This window comes from Amblyomma americanum, chromosome 4 (assembly GCF_052857255.1).
Source record: "Amblyomma americanum isolate KBUSLIRL-KWMA chromosome 4, ASM5285725v1, whole genome shotgun sequence".
Classification (NCBI taxonomy): Eukaryota; Metazoa; Arthropoda; class Arachnida; order Ixodida; family Ixodidae; genus Amblyomma; species Amblyomma americanum.
Genome location: NC_135500.1, coordinates 19,443,004 through 19,463,880, shown reverse-complemented (window position 1 = coordinate 19,463,880; position 20,877 = coordinate 19,443,004). Strand labels below are relative to the sequence as shown.

Below are 20,877 nucleotides of genomic sequence, written 5' to 3'. Positions count from 1 at the left end.
CGCGAAAAACAGGGACAAAAGAGAAACAAACACGACAGGACCAGCGCAGTCCTGTCGTGTTTGTTTAATAGGGTAGAACGTTGGGCAAGTTGGTGTAGCGACATAATTAAAAACTTTGTGCAGAATAACACAGGACGAGAGGGAGAAACACGCACACACACACACACACACACGTGCGCTCATGTGTGTGTGTGTGCGTGTTTCTCCTTCCCGTCCTGTGTTATTCTGCGCAAAGTTTTTAATTATGTGTTTTTTTTCTCTTTTGTCCCCGTTTTTCGTGCCGTTTTCTTTTTCTTTGTGAGCTAGCAGTGTGTGAATATTGAAATTTTAGACTACGAATCAGTAATGATTATGTTGAAAAAGTGGCTTCGAATATCGAATCGAATATTGAATATGTGTTAAGAAAAAACTATTGTCACGAAATGGTGACTGCACTCCAGAGAGCAGAAAGGCTGCGAAAATGGTGTCTAACCAAAACTTTTTATTTGGGCTGACTTGCACCCAAAATGGACTAAAACACTCGGCGGCGGCGAAGCGACAAGCGTGCTCGGCGGTCAGCGAACAGAATGCCCGCCGCTGTCGGCCGTGCTCAAAACTGAAAGTGAACTTTCGAGATAAAGCGTGCAAAGTTACTAGAACATTCCGGAACAACGTAGAATCAGCTGTGCCTGGGTGCGATCAATTGAGATAAATCTAGTCGCGTCTTTCGTCGCAAACAAAGCTATAAAGTGGCGTGGCGGCAGATTTGAAGAAGGAGCAGACACTGCAAAGATTCATCATCATCATCATCATTTATTGTCCCTTAAAGGCCCCTGTTGGGGTATTACATAAGGGGGGAGCATATACAAGGTTGATGTGGAAAAACAAAGGTCACAAAAATATAACAATGCAATATAGGAACATAAAGAGAAGCAAGGAACGCGAATAGTTAGAACGGTGCATGTAAAAAATGCCTTTAGGCCACAAGCACCACACACGTCGGCGAGAGGTTAGGGCATTACTCCCCTCTCAAAGAAGCATCAACCAGATGCATTAAAACAAATAATGCGGCTAGCTACAGATAAAATGGATCGTGCGAAAATAAACACAGAGTGTGGAAATGCAGCCTCCTTTAGTGCACATAATAGGGCTTCAGACGGACGACATGGACAGTTTCTGGTCATACGCGGCGTCGTTGGGATGCAGTCATTGCGTCTGAGATGACTTCATAATCCAGTTCACCTAGCTGACGAAGAACCTTGTAAGGGCTGAAATAGCGGCGCAAAAGCTTTTCACTCAATCCACGGTGGCGAATGGGCGTCCAAACCCAGACTTGGTCTCCTGGCTTGTATTCCGCGTTGCGTCTTCGTAGGTTGTAGCATCTGGCGTTGGTCCGCTGCTGGTTTTTGATCCGTAATCGGGCAAGCCTTCGAGCTTCTGCGCGTTGAACGTAGGCGGCGACGTCAACGTTCTCTTCTTCGGTAACGTCGGGCAGCATGGCGTCTAGCGTGGTCGTTGCCCCCCTGCCATGGACGAGCCTAAAAGGCGTCATCTGGGTGGTCTCCTGCACTGCGGTGTTGTAGGAGAAGACGACGGAAGGCAGGATGGTGTCCCGGGTCTTGTGTTTGGCATCAACATACATGTAATAGGGAAATCGGCCACTTAGGGCAATAATTCGAAGCTTCTAAGAATGCTCTGAGCATGTAGATCGTGTTCCCGCGGTAAAAAGATGAGCTCAGAATCCTCTTCAGTACACCTTTAAGGCGGAGCTTAAGCCTCGCCTACAATTTTTCTTGTTTAAAAAAGTGAATAAGAAGGTTCCTAATTTTTTTTCATGCTTTACCAAAGTGTGCTCAGGTTAGCTGTGAATTCCAGGGGGAGATGCCACCAACCTCAAGGAGGCAGACGCTGGCCGTGCCCTGGCTGACGTGCTGCGTCAGTACATGCAGGAGATGAAGGTGGACAATGGCCTCACTGCCTTGGGCTATGGCACCGACGACATACCCGCCTTGGTCAAGGGCACTTTGCCCCAGGTCAGTGCACAGGCCCCATGAGACTTTGCTGGCCAGTCATGCCAGCTGACAGAAGGCGTGAATCCTGCTTTAATATGCTGGGCACAACCACCAAAATTTAGTGCCACTTTTCTCACAGGATGGTATGCAACTGCGTTCTTGGTTGTGGCACTACTCTTCTCTGGTGTCACACATGGCACCGCTGTTCAGCTTCTAGGCGGAACCAAATTGCATTGAAACTAACGTGCCACTTTATATGTATGACTTCAGTAGAGCAAGAACAGACCTTTCAGAGATTTTCCACGATATAGAATTCTCACAGTAGAAACTTTTCATGATATAGGCACAGCTTTAGAAAACGGATTCGAAATGGATGCCATTTTTTAGACTTCTGAAAAGGATTCGACTCTGTCTAACATGAGCTCTTAAAATTTAATATGACTGCCCTACAAATTGATGGCAAAGTTCTCAGTGGGATTGAAGGCTATTTTAATGAAAGGAAATATTATGTGGTTGTACGTGGCAGTAAGTTGGAAAACATAAATGCGACATCTGGGGTTCCACAGGGTTTGTTCTTGGACCCTTCCTGTTCTTAATATATATCAATGACATTGCAGCCGATATCTGTTCTCATATTAGATTAATCGCCGACGACTGTGTGGTTTACCGAATGGTATCAAGTAACCACGATACAGAAATCCTGCAGGAAGATTTAAAATGCATAACTGAATGGTGGCAATTTTGGGCGCTGCTGCTAAAAACTAACAATGCTATAATACCACATCTTTTACGAAAAGAGTGAATAGCTTTCATTCATATACAGTTGGAGCTAATTTACTTGAAAATGTGTGAAAAAAGTACTTAAGTATTACTGCCGCCAAACAAACAGCTCACATTCACTCAGCACATTAATTGGGTGATTGATAAAATTACCAGATTGCACTTAAGGAACTTACGTTTCATTTCGTTTTATTGCCTTAAAGACTTCTTTCGGGGTATTACATAAAGGGTGGGTTACATATCATAGGTGAAGATTACAATTTTTTAATGTGAGGAGGAACACTCGTCGATGGGCAGGTGATGGCAGCAGTGACGTGGGGAAGGCCTTTCCAGATGATAGCTGTTCGGGAAAAAATGAGCCAGCAAATGTGGCGGTTCTAGTGAGCGGTTGAGCAACATGAAATGGATGAGTTGTGCGGTGGGATATGCGTGAAGGTGGTGCTAGGTATGGGGAATGATTAAGCGAACTGTGAAATATCTTATGGAACAGGCAAAAACTAGCTATATGACGACGAGAACGTAGGTTCAAAAGTTTTGACTGAAGTTTCAATGCTGTTCTGCTGGTTTTGAAAGAGTAGTCGGAGTGAATGAATCTTACAGCACGATTTTTTCCAAGGCTTCAAAGGCGCTAGCTCGATAAATTTGATGTGGATGCCAGATAGGAGATGCATATTTTAGCCTGGACCAGATGAGCGACTTATAGGCGAGTAGATTCACGTGAGGTGGTGCATGACATAGGTGATGTTTCAGAAATCCAAGAGATCAGTTTGTCGATGATATGAGCTTAGTGATTTGAGTGCGCCAGGAAAGATCACTGCTTAAGGTTACGCCTAGGTATTTATAAGATTGTACAAGTTCAATAGCAGAATTGAGGATAGCATAGTATTTAAATTTTATTTTCTTTTTTAGAACAGAAAGAGGGAGTGGAAACAAAAGGGCAATTGGCCTGACGAGGTCTTGGCACCTGAAACTGGCACCGGTGCACAACACATACCAAACTTATACAGACGTAATAATATTATGGCAACAAAATACAAAGAATTTGTGACATTATGTACACAAAACGAGATGGCGAAGCACTGCATTAGAAAGTGTGGGCTCGGTATATAACACACAGGAAATAAATATATCTATATATGAAAATGTAATGACATAACAAAAATGCAAATAAAAAAGCGCTGCATTAGAGACAACGTCATTGGAACATGAGGTAGACAATAAATATAATATAGTGGTGATAACATTATACAAAGCAGGTGAAAAAGCACTGCTTTGAAAACAGAAACCATACAAACAGTGAATATTTACTGACTGAAAGAGTAGTAAGTTTAAAAAAATAACAAATGTACGCCAAGAACGAGAAAACGTTCTGAAATTTTCATGTTAATAGAGGGTCAGCTTCTAAGAAATACCTCTTGATTTTTTTCTTAAAACCATTAAGGAAAAGGTAAAAATTTAGTTTTAAGGCTAAACATATTGAGAATAGCTATTACCTGATAATTCAACTCTGTTTGTCGTAGTTTGTACGGATTCTTGGTAATACTTTCATTATTTTGCGAAAGGGGCATCTCGTTGTCGGAGTATTATTGGTGGTGCCATATAATCGATATCTGTATACGCTCTAGCAGGCAAAAGTTATAAATCTGCCTAGTGTTTAGTAAACCATATTTTCTGAAGAGTGGAGCAGTTGGCAAATTTAACGGTATTCTATAAAGTCCTTCTAATGCCCGCAAAGCTCTTTTTTGGAGTATATGAAGTTTTTCGATGTTACCACTTGTCGTGGTTCCCCAGTTAAAAACCAGGGGCTTTTGGCAGCGGTGGAAGGAGACAAGTTTGCATTTGTTAGCATTTAGCCTCATGAGCCATTGGTCGCACCAGCAATGAACGTGATTAAGATCATTTTGAAGAGCTGCTTGATGGGACATGTTAGTTATTGTGCAATAAGTGACACAGTCGTCAAGAAACATGCAAGCATTACATGTTACATGCGTTGCTAAATAGTTAATGTAGATTAGAAACAGCAGTGGACCAAGGATAGAACATTATGGGGCGCCTGATGTTACGAGAGAGCTAGAATTTTGGTTGTTAACGAAAACAAACTGGGAGCGGTTTGTCAGAAATTCCTTGATTCAAGCAAGAATGTTAGGATCTAAATTTAGCTGCTCTAGCTTTAGTAGTAAATGTGCGTGAGGTACTGTGTCAAAGGCTTTTGCAAAATCTAAGAAAATGGCATCAGTTTGGATATTACGATCAAGATTAGTATGCAGATCATGAACGAAAAGTATGAGCCGGGTTTCGCAAGAAAAGCGTTTGCGGAAGCCATGCTGTGAAGGATGAAAAAACTCGTTATTATCCAGATGGTTCCTAATTTAGAAGTAAACGACACGTTCCATGATTTTACAGGAGACACTGGCTAGAGAAATGGGGTGACAATTAAGGGGAGATTGCTTGTAACCTGATTTGTGTACTGGAATGACCTTCTCCACTTTCCAGTCATCCGGTAGGCTTCCTGTGGCAAGGGATTGTGTGAACAACAATGACAGGTATTCAGCAGTGATGTACTTAGTGTTTTTTAACAGTTTTGAATTGATTTCATCGATGCCACCATTATTTCCATTAGAGTCAAAATACCATCATAAGAGAACGACAGACAGGATAGAGGGGAAAGTGCAGTAGTAAGCAGTGAAGGCCAGCTTCATGAGTAAAAACAGATGAAAATTCCAGCACATTTAGCACCACTGACCTCCTCGCCCACTGTGTCAGTAAGGGTAATAGTATCGGTGTGTGACAGGTTTGGGGTTGTTGTCAAGGATTTGAAGCAATTCAAGATTGAAGAATGATTGCTTAGCGTCTGTCGCGAATTGGTAGCGCGTCCCCGACTTTCCGAAGGGGAACACTATTGCGTTCGAACAAGTGAACAAAGATATCAAACAAAACAAAACGAAGCCGTATTTATAATTTAAAGGAAAAGGGGCCAATAAGAAACCCACACGGCAACAAGAAAAACACACACTCAACAAGTGTTGTCACAACACTACAGAATAAAAGGAAAGAGTTCACTAGGTACTGAGCGTCCCAGATGAAGTGGGGATGCCTTGCAGACAGGGTGAACGCGGGTCGGGTCGATGTAGTGTGACGCATTGCTGGCAATGCGTCGAAGGAAGCGGCGAAAAGGAGCCAGGTGGTATTAGGAGCGGAGAGGAACACGGAGATGCCGCTGGTCTCCCGTCACGAACCCAAAGAACTTGGCAGCAATAGGAAAAACGTAGCCAGGTCCCGTCGACGGTGTCACGAAACGCCAGAGGCTCAAAGCAGGCTATCCAAGGGTGCCTTTAGGCAGCACGGACCCTCAGTCCATCGGCTGCCACCTCCACACTTGTAAGGAACACAGTAGGCTTGCGTCGTTGATCCAAGGGAGATCACGGCAGCCCGGACCCAACGTCCGATGGCTGCCACCTCCACGCTTGAATGACCCGACCTCCGCTGCGCTGTATTCCTTCACACCTCGGTTTTTTTACATGTCAGCTCTCCGCTGCTCGTGCTCACCACGCTCCTTGTCGCCGTTGCTTCGCACACACCCTTCACACGCGCACACGTGCACCGCTGGGCTGGCACGCGCAGAGCTCCGCTGTTCAATGCACCACTGTCGACGCACTGCGTTCACAAATATCCTCCGAGGATCTTTTGTGCACCTCACAGCGTCTGGAATAGCAGTATAATAGGCGTCCTCGGCTACGTAAAATCTGTTCCAAGCACATGTGCCTTGGTTTAATTTTGCCGCTCAGAAAAGACGCTTTTTCCTTCTTTCTAACCGTTTCAATCTGTTTGTGAACCATGGTTCCTGGTGATTGGCATGGATGGCCATCTGAGGTATATGTTTGTGAGTTAGCTCAGTGAACTTGTTGGTAAATATCAACCAGTTATCATTAACAGTGCGATCGTGTAGTACACACTGAAACTCCACCAGAAAGTCTTCCAGCTCATTGTTGATTGCATTGTAATTGCCTCGATCGTAAAGTCTGACAGTTTTGTTATGCATCTGGCGCAGCTCAGGAGCCAACTGAAAGATGACATGAATAACTTTGTGGTCACTAATTTCGCATAAGTTGGTTACAGATGATAAACCTTGGTGATCAGCGGTTAGTACCAGATCTAAAATATTTGAGGCACCATGGGCTACACATGTTGGCTGGGACACTAATTAGTATTGGTTTAAGTATGAGCAAACGTCCAAAAATTCTGTTGATTCGGAGGCACTCATCAGGGACGTTTAGTTTTCCCAGCAGATGTCGAGGTAATTGAAATCTCCGAAAAGAAAAATTTCGGCATTGATGTATTTAGACTTGAGGTGGATCAATATGCTATTAAGTTCGCAAGGAAACTGTGGATTATTTTTTGAAGGTCTGTAACATACGCCCAGTAAGACGGTTTCGGTACGGTGCAACACATAAGCCATAGCATTTCCAGTCCTGAATTGATATTAATACGGGAACATGATAACTGTTGATCAACCGCAACAAGGACACCTCCGCCTTGTGCACCTGTATGGTCATTGCTAAAAACATCAAAATTTCGTAAGTCCAACAAAAATTCAGTGTCAGTGACGTCATCCGTGAGCCACGTTTTGGTTAGGATTTTTACATTACTCTGGGATGATAGTACAAGACTTGACAAGGCAGCAAGTTTCGGAAGGAAGCTTCATATGTTAGTATAGTTCACTGAAGAAGAAAAATTTGATCGGACGGCAGTGCGCGGCGGTTTACGGACAGTTGTCCGATTTCACAATTGCTACACGTTTTACTTTACAATGCCTGATGATTCATCATAATTGTAATGTTTTGAATCCATCTGCAAAGTCTTGTAGCATAGTTTATAATATCCAGAATTGTTTTTTAGCAAATGCAAGAAGGTGCTTGCGAACATTTCTGACTGTATGAGAAAAATCCTCGCCAACGCTGTAGCCTGTGTTCGTAATTGCTTCCCATTCTCTCGAATGGCTCCTCAGAAAGAGTGATGTTTTTGTGTTTCATTATCATCATCATCAGCCTGTCTACACCCACTGCAGGGCAAAGGCCCCTCCCATGTCTCTCTAATTAACCCTGTCCTTTGCCAGCTGCGCCCACCGTATGCCCACAAACTTCTTAATCTCATCCGCCCACCTAACCTTCTGCCGCCCCCTGCTACGCTTGTCTCCTCTTGGAATCCATTCCGTTACTCTTAAGGACCAGCGGTTATCTTGCCTTCGCATTACATGCTCTGCGCATGCCCATTTGTTGCTCTTGATTTCGACTAGGATGCCATTAACCCACGTTTGTTCCTTCACCCACTCTGCCCACTTTCGGTCTCGTAACATTTCACCTATCACTTTTTTTTTTCCATGGCTCGCTGCGTTGTCCTTAACTTAAGCTGAACCCTTTTAGTTAGCCTCCACGTTTAGGAGCTGGTATTCTATCGATACAAGCCAAATTCAATTTCTCCTCAGTGTCCCTTTAATTGGCACTGCAGGGTGAAGTCTAAATAGAAAATATGACTGGTTTGCGTAGTCAGGCCAAATGCGAATTAAATGCGTTATATATAGTTGCGTTTTCACTTCGGTTCCAGTGCTCAGATCCAGTGTTCACTAATGGTGGCAGCTGTTCGGGTAGCAATAATGGATTAATCTCCCTATGTGCGGAATTGTTCACTCTCTACATTCATACAGATCCCTGGGAGTCTTCCCAGCACTCCTGGCACAGTGGTCAAGCGATGCGCCACTGCCCTGTGATGGCAGGTGCTGCCTTCGGGGCTGCTCGGGTTGGGTTGCGATCCAGGCTGCTCTTCACGAGCAGCCACTCACGATTAATTGCGCTGCCGCCTGACACAGTGGGCAGGTTGCTCACAGGCGAGCAGTCTGTACCAGGGAGGGGTGCCCACAACTCGGTGGGCAGGTGAACAGCCTGCCACAAAACCGGCTTCAGATAAACAGGCAAACACACAAGCAGACAATGGCTAAATGCGGGAATGGCCACTATAAGTGCTAGTGCAGCAAAAAATAAATAAAGCAGTAGAGTTTGAGTTATCAAAAATTTGAAATGGTGAAGTTTGACTGAATGATTGTTGTGTGATTTATCTTTCCTTGGCTTCTGCAGGAGCGTGTTACCCGCCTGTCGCCGCGCACGCACACCGAGGAAGACCTGACCAAGCTGTTTGAGGCGTCCCTCACTGTCTACTGAGCACAGCCGCATGTCTGGAAGTGCAGCTTCAGTGTCCTGATGTGGCCTGTGGGGCCATTTGTTGTTGCAGGGTGTGCAGCCAGGCTGGAATGAAACACAACCATTTCTACTTTGTAGCAAGATATTCCTGTTCAACCAGTTTATGATTGTGTACTTTGGCAGACCCGTTATCCAGAAACATGCATCAGGCTAGTTGTAAAGTGCAGCTGAAAGCACGCAGGTAAGATATTTTGTTTCGTTCACAGGCTATGTTTGCGTTTCATTCCAGCCTGACTGTACATTGCCTGAAGGAGGAATGATAAGGAAAGCCATAAGATCCCTCAAAGTTCACCAGTTTGGCTGCCAACGACATTCCAGGTCTCTGTCTTTGCAATGAAGAAGGAGGGTAGAGGGTTAATTTGTTGTCGTGATTTTCTTTTTTCAGCACACTGCTCTAGTGTTTTGAAAACGTGGGAGCCTTCTTAACCGGATTCTTAAAGAAGAAAATGCGATAGCACGTAGGTTACCTGCTATGGCGTTTACAATGAGTGTCTAGCATTCTTCTTGGAATTTTTCTGCCAAAACTCCATTTGCAACCGGTTCCATTGCCTTTATTTATATATGTCTAAGTAATCACTTTCTAGAACGTTCGAATACAGTCTGTTGGATTATCATTTGAGATTATACTAATCTGACCCACTAATCCACTTTAATTCATTTCCTAGTGTGGGCCTGCTTCCAAATTTTCGGGGTCCTCAGGTTTTCAGATTTGGCCCACTGGTGGCCACATGGTGTTATGATGTCACAACCCTCTCGACCAATCAAAGAATTTTGTGACAGAGGAGCTCGAAATTTTTGTAAGATGACAACATAAATGCTATTGCATTAAAAGATAAAGAACTGCTGATTTTTTCTTTGTGATGCACAGTGGGCAGTGCAGTGTTAAATGTGGCAAAAGAGAGACACGTAGGCTAAATGCACTGCAGCTTCCCAAGAATCCTTTTCTTTACAATCCTTACTGTGCCAAGGCCCGACAGGTGCTGTCTCTTCCGTCACTGCAAGTGGCTGTGAGATGGGTTCAGAAAACATCGCAACCATTTTTCCTGTCTGAAAGCAGTCCAGTGGCTCTCGTCAAACTTGATCAGCTTACTAACTCACGCCATTGATCCCAGTCCATCCCTGCATGCCTGCGCTTTTACTCAAAAAATTCCTCCATCAGCTACTGATTGTGGTCAGGCAGTGTGCGTCCTACAGCACACCTTCAGTGATGATCAGTGATTACTTTTAAGGAGGGATGTGCAAATGTGCAAAAAATTTTAAATAGCAAATCAAAATGTCTTCCTATTTGATTAGCTGAATGAATACATAGTGCATTTTTTTAAATTATTCGAAAGGAATTGCATATGTAATCAAGTTTTGGAATAATTTTCGAATAACTGACACAAAGTTCAAGTAAGGCTGGGTGTAGTTTTCTTTTATGACTGCTGCAAAATCGGGACCCACGCTGTCTCGATCAGTCTGCAAAATGCTTCTAGTTAATGCGGTTGCTACAATGTGCTGCATGGCACTAAACATCAAAAAGTACCGCGGAAACTTTGAATGTTCAGTTCACCCCATTGGTTTTGTTTGGCAGTCGGGAGCTTTACTCATTTTCTCACATCAGGTGCAACATAGTCAAAGCTAGTGCTCTTATTTGCGCTGCCTACATCCGCGATCAAAAAGTAGTGCGTTTGTTGTGAGCGAAAAATGATAAATAGTTTGCCTCCAGGCTTATAACATGATACACTTGTGATGAGCTTGATTGAATGCGCTTATAATGCTGATGACGTGCTTGTGCCTTGTGCTTCTTGTGCCTTGGACCACTCGGTTGCTAAGCAAGTGTGGAGTAACACGCCTCCCCTTAGTTTTTCATGCAGCTTCCATACCTTTGACAGCATTGCGACTGATGTATGGAACAGAGTATAGTCAAAGGAAGGTGTGAGCACAGGAGGGATTTTACAAGTACAACTCTACAGTGAGTAGGAAAAACAGGTTCTTTGTAATTGACACATTCATGCAGGACATCAGTGGACTAAAGCGGCTGTTTGGGCTTGTTGGTCAGTGAACATGGTAAAAGAATGCAGCGCGAAAAAACAAGGACAAACAGAAGTGGACAGGACAGGGCGCTGACTACCAACACATTTATTCAGAAAGATGAGCAGCTTATATAACGCAGTCCAACACCCACGTGACCAGGAAAATAGCAAACGCGTTCAACTATCTAATACAAAAAAACAAAACGAAGTACACAATATCAAAGTGATACATATCTAGGTAACGCAATGTCAGCCAAAAACCGATAAAACCGAGAGGACCACGACGAACCGTAAGGTGCACGCATGGAAAATGATCAGTCAGCGACCTTTGCCGCCAATGCAGCACGAGGCAAAACGGAAACGAAAATAACAATATAGTCACCGAACACTAAGTAAAAGTCGAAGCTAAAAGCAGGGTCGGGGCCAAACGCATAACAAAACAATACAAAACGCAACGCAAAAGCTGAGTCAACCATTCACAGTCAAACTGAGTCAAAAAAGTTGAAAGTTCTCTAGAACAAGAATTAAAAGCAGACGTGATTAAAAAAAAAAAGACGTGTTTATAGTGGGCCTAGAAAACTGGACTCCTTGTCTTTAAGTCTGTCAGTGGACTCTGTCATTCTCTCACAATTAGAAATGAAAATATCCAGATTGAGTTACACGGTGTTTGATACAGGCTGTCAACAGATTCCAGTAGTTGGCAGTACAGGAACACTAAGGTGCAGGAAAGCTGGGCACGGGAAGAAGATTCAGCACCACAACGCAGTCCATCTGTGTGGTGGAATTCTTAAAGGGAAGCTGAAACAGTTTTCAAATTGCATGAAACGCTGTGGTTGGGAAGAAGGGACTTTGAAAATCATGTGTGTAAATTTTTTCTCGATTCTGTTCGCAAAATGAGCCGCAATCGCTGGTTAAAAACCCGGCGCCGACACGCCCTCTTCGCCTCCGGAAGCACCGAATGGGGGGAAGGAACTGGCGGAAGTGACGCCATTCACGGGTAGTCTGCCGGCCGTCCTGCTTCGCTTACTGCTTTTCGGCCCGCGCTTTGGTGAACGACGGATCCGTAATTTGCAAAACGCAGTTCTCAAGCCAGCTGAAGAAACGCGCTACGCAGCAACGCAGTCGGTGCTGGCCAGATATCCCCGTAGATGACGTCACAACGATGCCGGCCATTTGCGGCGTTCGCTCGGCACCCTGAGACGCGGGTGCCCATTTTCTTCCAAAAAACAGTTTTTTGCGTTTATTTCCGCCCTTTTCGAATGCGATATTCATTTTCAGCGGACTAAGAACTATAAAATGCCGCGTGGAACTCAATTTTTTCGAAAAGTGCTTCAGCTTCCCTTTAATGCTCCACGATTAGGCAATGCGGCAGGGCTCCCGCAAGTTTATCAAACACTGTCTTGGTGCCCAATCTTGGAATCCAACGCCCATACTTAGCTCTCGCCCTCCTCATCTACGGAGATGTGGCGCCACAGTCAACAACTGATTTTTTGGACTTGGCAGGATCTGGAAAATAGTCTGAATAGTCGAACAGTCCAAAAAATTCATGGTCTTTCTGCGAAAAACCGGCTTTAAAAATCGCGAATATTGCTGCTCCCGACGTTCCGCTTGCAAGTGATAATATTGAACTGTATCTGAGCCACGGTCACACTTTGATCATGTCCGCACCAGCTCGCATCACAATTCCAGGCAGTGCAACAAGACCGCAGGTCACGCCACAAATGAATGCATGCGCCGTGCAAAGCAACTGCCTGTTTCTACATGGGCAAAAACTCTCGCGAAGACCAAGAGAAGTAACTCACGGGAAGTACCGATCAGAAGCGAGTGCCTTCGCAGGCATCCCCCGCCCCATCTGCTTCGGACTGCGGGAGGCGTAGTCTGTGTCGTGGCAGATGCAGCAGCTGTCTCTTTTTCAAAGCGATCACACAATCTTTGTACGGTCACCTCGGTGGCAACGAAGAGTGTGCCATAATGCCATCATCTCGAGTGCCAACGATTAAGACGAAATAGCCAGACCAGTCCATCCGAGCGCCTCTATTTAAATCCAAGGTGGTGCCTTTTGCAGCGGCGGAGGCCAGATTGGTTGTGACAGCGATGCTCGCTCGCATTTATATTGGGCGGAAAAAACAAAAATTCAGTGGGAGAAATGTTCATTGTATTTCTGGTGTCTATTTCAATCCAAAAATTCGGAACTTTTGGACACCACAGAGTCCGAAATATCGCTAAGTCCAAATTATTGGGGTCCGAAAAATTGGTCGGCCACTGTAGTTTATTTATTGTCATCACCAGCAGCAAAGGTAATCTTCTCAAACATATGACGTGATGGTTAAAGAGTTAATATATTGACTTGTTTTGCATACCCCCTGGGGAGATCGGTGTTGGCTTTTTGACAGCTATAGTTATAACTCCATAAGTTACAGCGTTGTATTGCAGCACAGGCATTAGTGCTTAGCTATGTTGCACAGTTATTTATTTTGTATGAATACTTCATTGAATACCTAATGTTTGCTTGAAAATTTGTTTTGATTCTATCAGTGTTTGGTACATTTTTTTAGTTGCACTATTCGTATTCGACTGAGTAGCAAAGCTACTCTAACTATATTTGATTCAGTTCTAAAAAAAACAACTCGCACACCCCTATTCCAAGGCATGGGAATGACTGTGTTATGGCACATTCGCTATGCATGAGCTGGAGGTACGCCTCTCCTTGTCTGGTAGCGCAGTGTGCCATACCACTTGGCTGAAAGTAGTCTGAAACGCTAGATTGCAGCCCCAGGTTTGTTAGTCTAGGTTGTTGTGTTTGAAGGGGACCATGAAGACAAGTCACAGTTGGTCCGTATGCTGGAAATGAAGGTTTTATATCGCCACCATTGGCCGTTTCTTCACATCAACTGCACTGATGTCGAGATAGTTTTTTTGCGTGGCTAGGCTAGAGTGCCATCCACTTTCAGGCGGTGACCCTGGAGTCCCTTTTTGCTCCTGGTGTCACAAGTCTGAATCAAGTGACGGGAAACATTTTAAATCCATTGTTTTCGGCAGTTTCTTCACAGACAAACACAACAGTCAGAAAGAGCCACACAATTGACTTTCACTGAGAACAGGAATTGGACGGAGTAACCCTTGGTGCCTCTTTAGCACTAAAAATATGCAGTGCCTTCATCAGAGTGCCACGCAATTGGTGCCCGTCATAATTCCCCAGTCGTGCACTGTCTTCTGTCAAGCCTCTGCACAGAAGCCTGTAGCCTTCTTCATGCCCATGATTCCATTGAGTTAAGGCGAATGCCCATCAGCAAGGTAAAGTGGCAGTTTTAAGTGCATATTTCAGGTTTCAAAATGGTGCGAGAGGAAACTCTTGGAGGGGCTCATGAGCACCCGGAGATTTCAGGACTTCTGTTGAAATTTTTCCTCTGAAATGTTGGTGTGTCCAAGTGTACAAAACTGTCTTTCTTAAATAAATGTGCAATTGGACACTGCCACTTGTCTTTGTCACTCTTCTGTCCTTTGCCTGCTCCCGCCCCCCGGGGGCCAAAATTTTCAGCTTGCTCTATATGGTCAGTGCAAGTGTGCACAGCTCATGGCCACTACTTAAAGAAGTATGGACACTGAATTTTTACTTGCACGTTTTCTTCTAGACATTAGTATACACGATCACACCTTGGTATAAAAGAAATGGGCGCAAAACTTGGACAATGACAGAGAAGCAACACAAGCGGCGACTGACAAGCGCTAGGTCAGTAGTCGTTTGTGTTTCTTCTCGGTCTTTGTCCAAGTTTTGCGCCCATTTCTTTTATATCAGCAAAGCCAACTCGCCCAACAGCATGCTCGTCACACCTTGGTATTTCCCTACGACTGCCAAAAAAATTGTAATTGAATTTCTTTATGATGCTCTTTCAGTTTCAATAACCGATCGCTGGCTGTGGCGTATTAGGTGGCTCTGGTTCTAGTGAGACATAAGGAAAACTGCAATGTAATCGCTGATATGTTGTTTTAATTCGCTACGATGCTTAAGTTAGCCTGCTTCTAACACTGGTATTGTATTAGTTTGTTTTTTTTCATGCCTTCCACAAACTTTCCACAGCACAGCCATCATTCGGTTGATGAAACCAAGACTGAAAGAGCATGAGAGACAAGATTCAAAGTGAAGCCTCGATAGTTCGAACTCTGTTCATTCGGAATCGTGGACAATTCCAAAAATTTCTGCAGTCCCTGACTGAATAATTTGGAATGGCAGCCTGTGCTATCCCGATTGATTGTAATATCTGGGATGCTATGCGGGAATGTCCGACCCTAAACCAGTGTAGGGACAGCCGTGAGACTGCGCCGTGGAGCGATGCCAATGCTTGATATGAAAAGCGCTCCAGTTCCAGTGCACCGAACACAAAACCCTGTCTGGTACAACTCGCTTGCCGCTGAAGGTCATTTTTGCTCCATGCCCACGATGGCTTGCTTACGCTCTACGCCGTTTCTTTCAGTCGTGTGCCGTGGTTAGAGGGTTATAAGGTTACTGGCATCACTAATTACAATCTTCGCTAAAAAACAACCATCCAAAATTGGAGGGTCGACCTAAAACGTGATGCCTGTCTATTCGCGGTGTCTTGAGTAGTTTTGGACGAGCGGCGGGTAGTATGCACCCGTGCCAGCGCCCGTTCCCGGCAGGACTCTTAGGGCAAAATGTCGCCAATTCATATGCAAATCAGTACCGCTGAAGAAAATCCAAATTGCGCACCGTTTACCCTGCTCGATCGCGTTACGGTTGCTTCTTTGGGCGGGCGGTAGGTAGCGCGAGAGCAAACTTATGATTAGGGTGCCTTTTATCGAAGAACACTATTCGATAATCTCCGGAGCGTGTGCCGCGCAAGAATTTTAAGCTGCAGGACTGTTGCTCTTCTGCTTGCTGCAAGTCACTTGGGTCGCTCGCAAGTGTGGCAGTCAAAGCAGAGCGCCCTTTTTTTCGCTTTTGATCTCCATTGGCTTCGTACTGCTGTCCTTGTGATCGCATCATTACGCGTTCACTGCTTTAAGTTGCCTGCGTGCTGGGATACCATCCCGCAGGAAACTACAAAAGTGCGACGGCGGGATGAAGCTGGAGGGAGGGTGTGTGTGTGTGTGCACGCGTGCGTGCGTGTACACCGGCTGTTTCAGCGAACACTTTCAAAAATTTTCAAGAATAGGCTTTTTGGGATAAAAATATGGCTTTTGCAGCATAGTATTACCAGTGTTGGCGGACGCCAGAAAACTGGTGAATCGTCTTAAGTAGTAAGCTGGTTAACTAATTTTTAATAATTATCTTTTTAACTAGAAGACTTAGGCACCTAGTTGAAATAGAGATTTGTATTCGGCCGTTAGTAACAGCCATATCAGTTCTTAGAATTTTGAAAACGCAATTACCCTTGGCGCTGTGGATCTACAAAATTTGGGTTTTTTGACTAGTTACACACATTGGAGGGGTTGCTTTGCCTGCATGCTTTCGAAAGCGCATGTATTTTCGCATGACGCAGCCATATTCTGTCGAGCCACAGCGGCGAGGGTAATCGCGTTCTTGAAATTCTAAAAACTGATATGTTTATTAGTAACTACCCGCTACAAATCTCTCATTGTAACTAGGTGCCTAACTCTACTAATTAAAAAGCTAATTATTAAAAATTAAGTAACCAGCTCACTAAAGATGATTCTCTGGTTTTCTGGTGTTTGCCAACACTGGTAATACTATACTGCAAAAGCCATATTTTTACCCCAAAAACGTTATACTTAAAAATTTTTGAAAGTGTTAACTGAAACACCTGGCATATATACCCTCACCAGCAGCAGAAAAAACAACCATGCCGCCGTTAAAAAAGTAGGTGTAGGACCACACACTCTGCCCCGGCGGACACAATATGATGCAAAACCCCTATAATTTCCAGGTAATTAACAAAACTACTAATTAACTTTTTAATTATCGTAGCTGGGTGGTTAGCCCCAATTGGGACTTTGATGCCGTGAACAAGGCGATATCATATCCGTTTTTGAAACGAAGAAAAACTCCGTTTCTAGAGCTCGAAGAAATCCGACGCTTTTTCCCGCATGCGACCGAAACTGAGTGCACGAGAAGCGCCGGAAGTATGGCGTAAGCGAAGCATCCGCTGGTGACGTGTCGCAATGAATGCAGCGCCCAGTTCGAAAAGCGTGTGCTAACTTTCCTCGCTAGAGAACCTCTGCGTTCAGCTTCGGCCGCGACCTGCGCTATCGACTACTTTGTTGCTTGGAGTAAGAAAAATTATAGTCATCGTCTGCTACGCGGCCGTTTTTTTGGGAACACTAATAAGCACACCTGGCACTCTGCCTGTCTGGTTAACTCCGGAGTTTTTTTAATATTTTTTTTTCTTTTCTTCGCTAGCTTTGTGAATTGGATAAACGTACTCTTCTCTGACTGTGCACACATTACTGTTTAACGTTAAATAGTGCCGGTATACCGACATGCACTGTATTATTTCTGTCAAGCGTCTATTTCTTTTATACGGTGTCGGCCTGACCCCTATAATAAACGAGAATGACTTCGTAGATGAAAAGATTCTAACTGAAAACATTTCAATCTTAGCACTAAGGTGCTCCGTACCGGCTGGCTCAATACGGTTGCCATGTGCTGGATCGGACATGTCCCATGCCACAAGAAGTGGCAGTACTTAATTAGTAATTAGGAAACCTTATCCGCAGATGTTTAGCACTTTCTAGTTGTATAACTAACAGGAATAAATGAAATTTGTACCCTTTATGGATTAAGTTGGTTGCAGCCCCTCTTGGACAAGGAAAGAACTAGTACATGGGATGAAAAGAAGCCATTTTCACATCACGTGTTCAAAACGCTTGCCGTCTATCGCGATGCTCAGTAGAATGCAGTCTTTGATGGAATTCATAGCAGAAATGAGCACCTGTCGGGAAATCTTTTCATTTCATATCTTGATGCGCTCCTTCAGGTCTGCGAGGTTCGCTGGCTCCGTACTGAAAACTTCCCTTCTTAACGTATCCCCAGAGGAAAGTATCCAGCGGTGACAAATCGGACGATCTTGGAGGTCACGCTGTTGTTCCCCCCCCCCCCCCCCCCCCCCCCCCCCCCCTGCGCCCAATCCATTGGTTGCTGCGAAAGGTGCTCTGCAGGAATTGCACCGCGGAACGAAAAAAATGTGGCAGGGCTCCCTCATGCTGAAACCACATTTTTTTCAACCTGGCCAGTGGTAGCTCTGAGACAGACTCAGAGACAGCGCCTTTTAGGCTTTTAGGACGCAGTCTGTGTACTTTTTCTCAGTGACGTTTCCGTCGATGAAGTGAGGACCAACAATACGGCCGTCATAAATGCCATGCCAAACATTTGCTGACCATCTTACTTGGTGCTTGTGCTGGTGTAGCCAGTGGGGGTCCTTGTCGCATCAATAATGCGCATGGTGCAAGTTGACATTGGAGTCCCTGCAAAATTGGGCCTCGTCTGTCCAAAGCACTTTGTGCGAGAATTCCGGGTCTTCATCAGATTTTATTAGGCACCGGTTGCAAAAATCGAGCCGTTTCTGAAATTCATTCAGTGTCAGTTCCTGGTGAAGACACACATGATAGGGGTGGTAGCTGTGTCTTGATAGTGACCTCCAAACTGATACCGGGCTGGCTCCGTACGCATTGGCGATTTTCCTGACACTTGCTTCTGGCCTGACAGAAACGTACGCGAGCACATCAATGTCAAAATCATCGGTTGTGCTTCCTGGTCTTTTCCTGTTCTGAACATGAACTGATCCAGTAGACTTAAATCTATTAAATATCGATACAAACGTGGGACTAGTCAGCACATGACGACCAGGATGTTGGGCAACATACAGTCTGGATGCCAGCTCCGTGTTCATTTGCGCGCTCACATAAGCTATCACAATGTCCACCTTCTCGGCAGTGGAGTATTGGAGTTGCGCTGGTGTAGCCATTCCACAATTCACACAATGTGGCCTGGTGTTTTAACCCTAGGCGGCACTTCACACGTTCAAGTGATTTGAAACACTGGCACTGCAGTGGCCTTGTCACGCGCGCACCTCCATGACAAGCACCTGAAATGCAAACGACTGCGCTCTATTGGGAAACTGAAGCTAATACACGCTAACACAACCACAAGAACTGCTTGACAGCCACTGCCACGCAAGCTCTCCTTGCCGCGCTGACAAAGCTTTTTTCGGGCATGGTTCCTGATGCGCAGCAATTATAAGAAAGAAGATCAACCTAGCTAGTAAACTAAGAGCGGATAAGCACCCCATGCAGCGCTCTATCTACTAATTCCGTCTGGCGAACAGGTCGAAAAAGTGCAGAAATATTCTCCGAGCATCAACAAAAATGTTTCTAATGACAAGCAACGCACATGCTTTGAAATATGCACTATAGTGAGTTCGTTTCAAAGGCAGCGTCGCTTGGTGTAATGTAGGCATGCTGCGTTTTTGCCTACACCTCACGCCACTGCCGATCGTAGCGCCACTTTTGTTTATAAACATGACGCTTGTCTATAGGGTCCTGTGTTGCACCTGTGTTATGCAACATTTTTCTTTCACAAATGGTTCAAGTTTTGCACCAGGTTTTACCAGCTAAGATTGTTTTTAGTCTTCCAATATGTGGACAATTTTTTTATCATTTTTACTAAGGACACAAGATTGAGTTTCGAAGAGTGTGTGCATGGTTTTAACCTTATTTCAACAACATGGAAATGGCTTAAAATTTACATGTGAACTGAGGCTGAAGGTAACTCTCTACAGTTTTCAGATCTTAATATTGAGTTTTGTGGAGATCAGGTTTGTTGGGGGTATGCTCCACGTGCAAAAAAGGGTCTTTTGCTGTACGAATCCGCTTAAAGCTAATAAAAAAGAGGGATTGCATCACTTTGCCTACATTCCGCCCTCAGGAAATCATGTCCTCATATAAGATGCAGTTAAGTTTTCAGACCCAGCTGGCTAGACTGTCTTCAGCTAGGTTCCCTGGTTCGCTTGTGACGGCTGTCGCTGAAAGCCTTCAAACACACGTTCAAGTGATTTGAAACACTGGCACTGCAGTGGCCTTGTCACGCGCGCACCTCCATGACAAGCACCTGAAATGCAAACGACTGCGCTCTATTGGGAAACTGAAGCTAATACACGCTAACACAACCACAAGAACTGCTTGACAGCCACTGCCACGCAAGCTCTCCTTGCCGCGCTGACAAAGCTTTTTTCGGGCATGGTTCCTGATGCGCAGCAATTATAAGAAAGAAGATCAACCTAGCTAGTAAACTAAGAGCGGATAAGCACCCCATGCAGCGCTCTATCTACTAATTCCGTCTGGCGAACAGGTCGAAAAAGTGCAGAAATATTCTCCGAGCATCAACAAAAATGTTTCTAATGACAAGCAACGCACATGCTTTGAAATATGCACTATAGTGAGTTCGTTTCAAAGGCAGCGTCGCTTGGTGTAATGTAGGCATGCTGCGTTTTTGCCTACACCTCACGCCACTGCCGATCGTAGCGCCACTTTTGTTTATAAACATGACGCTTGTCTATAGGGTCCTGTGTTGCACCTGTGTTATGCAACATTTTTCTTTCACAAATGGTTCAAGTTTTGCACCAGGTTTTACCAGCTAAGATTGTTTTTAGTCTTCCAATATGTGGACAATTTTTTTATCATTTTTACTAAGGACACAAGATTGAGTTTCGAAGAGTGTGTGCATGGTTTTAACCTTATTTCAACAACATGGAAATGGCTTAAAATTTACATGTGAACTGAGGCTGAAGGTAACTCTCTACAGTTTTCAGATCTTAATATTGAGTTTTGTGGAGATCAGGTTTGTTGGGGGTATGCTCCACGTGCAAA

General features: G+C 44.6%; 1 protein-coding gene across 1 annotated transcript in view; it reads left to right on the top strand.

Annotated features, from left to right (window-relative positions):
- Positions 1-9,869, top strand: part of T3dh (Type III alcohol dehydrogenase) — a 109,972-nt gene extending 100,103 nt beyond the window's left edge. Inside the window, exons 11-12 of the mRNA XM_077660755.1 lie at positions 1,855-2,012; positions 8,900-9,869. Coding sequence (XP_077516881.1) covers positions 1,855-2,012; positions 8,900-8,983 — 242 coding nt within the window. The 3' untranslated portion in view covers positions 8,984-9,869. The remainder of the gene's footprint in view (positions 1-1,854; positions 2,013-8,899) is intronic.
- The last annotated feature ends 11,008 nt before the right edge of the window (positions 9,870-20,877 follow it).